The sequence below is a fragment of the Penaeus chinensis genome, chromosome 42, assembly GCF_019202785.1.
Source record: "Penaeus chinensis breed Huanghai No. 1 chromosome 42, ASM1920278v2, whole genome shotgun sequence".
NCBI classification, from domain to species: Eukaryota; Metazoa; Arthropoda; class Malacostraca; order Decapoda; family Penaeidae; genus Penaeus; species Penaeus chinensis.
In genome coordinates this window covers 1,807,121-1,812,120 of record NC_061860.1, presented here as the reverse complement: position 1 = coordinate 1,812,120, position 5,000 = coordinate 1,807,121, and the positions used below count along the sequence as shown (strand labels likewise).

At 35.4% G+C, this 5,000-nt stretch overlaps 1 protein-coding gene across 1 annotated transcript in view; it reads left to right on the top strand.

The window, feature by feature from the left end:
* Positions 1-5,000, top strand: part of LOC125047777 — a 10,842-nt gene that overhangs the window by 4,662 nt on the left and 1,180 nt on the right. Inside the window, exon 4 of the mRNA XM_047646214.1 lies at positions 3,360-3,542. Coding sequence (XP_047502170.1) covers positions 3,360-3,542 — 183 coding nt within the window. The remainder of the gene's footprint in view (positions 1-3,359; positions 3,543-5,000) is intronic.

Here is a 5,000-nt window from a genome sequence, read left to right as displayed (position 1 = left end):
ACTCTTTGAACGTCAAAATGAAGAGGTCATGTCTCGAAAATGTGCGGATAATGCATTTGACGTCTTTGAGGTGCCTCGTGCGTGTGATATATCTCGGTTGTAAGGATTAAGGGTGGTGATTCTGGACACCAAACGCTTGGGAAATGTGGGGGGTAATTTACGAAGAAAAAAAACATGTAATTTACTGTTTATTGTAACTGGAAGGAACGTAGTGGAGAGTGTCATTTGGCTGTCTGGAAAGATAATGGCGAAAATAAGAAGGAATGGTAATAGAAATTTTGGATTTTGACTGAGACATTGATTGAAGATAGAAAAAATACTATTAACATTGTCTCGTCTTGAAAATAGTTGTTTTTTCGAATGCCATTTGGGATTTAGATTTACTGTACCAGATTAAATGATTTGCTCCTAATCAAATAGCAGGAAAATGATCGAATCCTTCAATATGAGCATTAAAATACAGAAGAAAAATGTCTCCATCAACAGAGGGATCAGATATATAAAGCCAACGAAATATACAATTGTTTTTTTTTTCTCTAAAGTTTTAGTAATTACGTCCAAGTAAAGACAGGGATCTAACAAAATACTGTGTAATAAAGACCAGGATAAAATACCAGAAACAAAGGCAGAGTCGGATGAATATTGTAGCCTTTGGAAGTTACCCGCCGATCATAACCATAAACATTCCTCCTTCTGGTGCGGAGAATTTACCCAGAAAATCCCACTTGTGGAATATATCAGCTTTATTATAGACGCCGGTCCTGGTTTTTTTTTTAACGTTATTAACGACATAAAAAAAAAAGCTTTCTTTATCATCGAGTAAAGAATAAGAACACTGTGATAGCGAAAGACACGGTTTATAATCATGTTATTACGTCTCATAAATCAGTTTTTTGCAAGTTCGACTTTTTAAACCGTTATGTGGAATAACTTGGTAATGATAATAATGATGATAATGGTAATAAAATAATGATGATAATGATAATAAAATAATGATGATAATGGTAATAAAATAATGATGATAATGGTAATAAAATAATGATGATAATGGTAATAAAATAATGATGATAATGGTAATAAAATAATGATGATAATGGTAATAAAATAATGATGATAATGGTAATAAAATAATGATGATAATGGTAATAAAATAATGATGATAATAGTAATAAAATAATGATGATAATGGTAATAAAATAATGATGATAATGGTAATAAAATAATGATGATAATGGTAATAAAATAATGATGATAATGGTAATAAAATAATGATGATAAATAGGTGATAATGGGGGTAATGTTAGTGATAGTAATAATCATATAAAGGTTGTGAAATAGTGATAATATAAAGATGATGATAATGGGGGTAATGATAGTAAGTGTGATAATGATAATAATAATGATATTGATAAGATCGATGATAATGATAGTAATGATAATGATGATAGTTATAATGATAATGATAGTAGTATTAATAATGATAATAACGATGATAATGATAATGAATGATAATGATAATGATGATGCCAATAATAATTATGATAATGATAATAATAATAATAGTAATAATAATAATAATGATGATAATTATAATGATGATCATAATGATAATAATAGTAATAATAGTAATAGTAGTAATAGTAGTAATTGTAATGCTTATGATAATTAGCATAATAATCACGATAGTAAATTACAGTAATTAAGGTAATGATAATTGCATTGATGATAACAGTCATAATAATAAGATAACGATGATAATAATGGTAATATGAGAATATGTAATTAACAACTCTTTCATTTTGGGATTTATGGATCATTTAAACGCGTCATCATTAGAGGAACTTATAAAGAAGGGAACAGATTGGAGAAAGATTTGAAATGTTTTATATATTATCTAGTACATTGTCTTTTCTACACGCACTGGACAAGCTAGCGTTCCGTTCTGTGGCTAGTGTAAGAAAGTAATTGAAATTATAAAGGTTTAGTATAACTATTCGAAGGCACTTTTGATTATTAAATTGTTGTTATAAATTTGTTCTTTTGTGGGGTTGCATGAAGTAAATAATAATAAAAAGAAGGATTGTGGTAATTAAGTCCATATATATATACATATCATTTCAGTCTAGTATTATTATGTGATATATGTATTTGAGTATTCCTTATGGCTGAGATAATTATATAGATGATTATATAGTTTATAGTTGCTTTGCAACTATAATTTTTTTTTTTTTTTTTAATCTAGTATTATTATGTGATATTTGATTTGAATATTTCTTATTGCTATTTGAACGTTGCTTTGTAACTATATTTTTTATTGGGGAAAAGAAGAACTTGGTGATGATTGGTTGCATTCAATGTGTCCGAATAGCATCGTTTTATATCAAATTATTATCATCACCAGTCTAACAGTTATCAGATATCACAACCAGCCTGCCAGCCTTTCATCAGCCATCACCAGCCTAAATAAAATAGATTCTCGAGAGATATTTAATGGAGACTTGATATTTTTCCTAACGGATTGGGACATTTTTGCGGGAAAGGGTGGTTCTGTACGAGTGCATATGTTATGATTTATAAGCACAAAAAAGTCAAGTAATTAAAGTCTTGAAAATTATTGTGTGTGGTTAAACAGTATTTACATTTATTTTCAGTTAAAAATGTTACGAATATAGTTTGCTTTTTCCATGCAAGTTTTTATATCCTGTGTTAAACCACTTTCATTATATGAGAAAGACTCGTTGTTTGTCTTTTATTACACAATATTTCTTTGTAGATATTAAAAAAATATGTAGAGATACATATATTTTAGTTTTTTTTTTTAGTGTTTTCTCGTGATGATAGTTCATAGTAATTTTCTTCTGTTAAAAGTTTCTGTTTTATGCATGGCATGTGTGAATATATAAATGTTTTTTAAAGCTCACTGTGATTCCTTTCTCGTTTCATTTCTATGAAAATGAGTTGTATATGAAATACACGGAATAATAACAAGAACTAAAATATTTTTTCAAAACAGTTTAGAGAGAGAGAGATGAAAAGAAATAATTTAATATCGTATATTTTTTGACTTGCATTACACACACACACACACACACACACACACACACACACACACACACACACACACACACACACACACACACACACACACACACACACACACACACCCACACACACCCACACACACCCACACACACCCACACACACCCGCACGTACGCACCAAATACACAGATTCGAGTGATATTAATTACATGATAAATACATTTCGGAAAATATTTTCTGCACCATAATTTTATAATTTCCATGCAGCCCCCATTACGTGTTCTGCATCATGTGATTCTCATGCATTTACCCCCCACAGGACCGCCGGACATGGCGGCCGCCCGTGATGACGAAGGCAGCAGCGGGCACGAGGCGGGCGGCTCCAGCATGGAGGAGGGGAGAAGCCCCAGGGAGGACACGCCCCCGGCTCCTTGTGCGGCGTTCTGCGGTCCGAGGGCGTGCTCCACCCTGCCTCCCAACATCTCCACGCAGCAGCCCCAACGTATGCGAGAGAAATGTGGTTTGGTGATATACTTAACGGGAGTTTATATGTGGTTTAGAATGCAACAGGCGTGGCTTGGGGAGGGAATGTAGATTTAGGTTAGTTTACCCAGCAGGTGGTCGTTTTCTTTGAGAATGTATGTTAGAAAACTGTATTTTCAAGGGTGACTAGACCATTTTTATTGTTTGTTATTGTTTTTTTTATTTTGATGCTTCTTGTATTGCCAATTCACGATGACGTAAAATTTATGTTGTATTGATTGGAATATATTAGAAACATAAATCCTTAGTAACATAAATCACAGTGATAGCGTAGTTCAAGACATTAAAAACTATTTCCTCGATAGTTACTTAAATAGTTATTTTCTGCAAACTACCGTCATCATAAAATTGATGTTCACATTTTATTTTTGCAACAGCACTACTTTGGTAGATTACATTCCTTATAAGAGCCACACGTCCTGCGCATGTTACATAAGAACCGTAGCGTATTAACTTCTTTTTTACGTTAACGTCCAAAGTGTATATAAAAATGAAACTTTCCAGGTTAGGATTTGGGTAAAAAAAAAAAAAAAAATTGTGAATTGAATTGTTCCTGAGTAGAAACTCGTCATTTGAGCTGTATTGAGACATCCAGGCCATTTTAGGAAATGTGTAGGTTTTAGCTCAGAATTCCTGAGAAAATTTACGTATCAGACTCTCCCACTACTCGTCTCCTTTCCCTCCTCTCCTCTTTTCTTCTCCTTTCCCTCCTCTCATCTTTTCTTCTTTTCTTTTCTTTTCTTTTCTTTTCTTTTCTCTTCACTTCTCTTCTCTTCTCTTCTCTTCTCTTCTCTTCTCTTCTCTTCTCTTCTCTCTCCTCTCCTCTCCTCTCCTCTCCTCTCCTCTCTTCTCTTCTCTTCTCTTCTCTTCTCTTCTCTTCTCTTCTCTTCTCTCCTCTCCTCTCCTCTCCTCTCCTCTCCTCTCCTCTCCTCTCCTCTCCTCTCCTCTCCTCTCCTCTCCTCTCCTCTCCTCTCCTCTCTTCTCTTCTCTTCTCTTCTCTTCTCTCCTCTCCTCTTTTCTCTTCTCGTTTCTTTCCTCCCCTTTCCTTTTTACTCTCCTTCGTCTCCCTTTTCCTCTCCCTTTTCTCTCCTCCTCTCTCCCTCTTCCCATCTCTCCCATCCCCTCTCTCCCCTCCCCCTTTCCCTCTCCTCCCTCCCCTGTCCCCCTCTTCTCTCTCTCCTCTCATCTCCCCCCTTCCCCTTCTACCCGCTCTCCCCTTTCTCTCCTCCCCACTCTCCCCCTCCCCCTCCTCTTTCTCTCTGCCCCTCCCCCCTCCTCTTTCTCTCTGCCCCCTCCCCTTCCCTCTCTCCCCTACCCTACCCTCCCCCCTCCCCTCTCTGTCCTCCCTCCCCTCCCCTCCCTCCTCCCCTCTCTGTCCTCCCCTCCCCTCCTCTTTCTCTCTCCCCCTCCCCTCCCC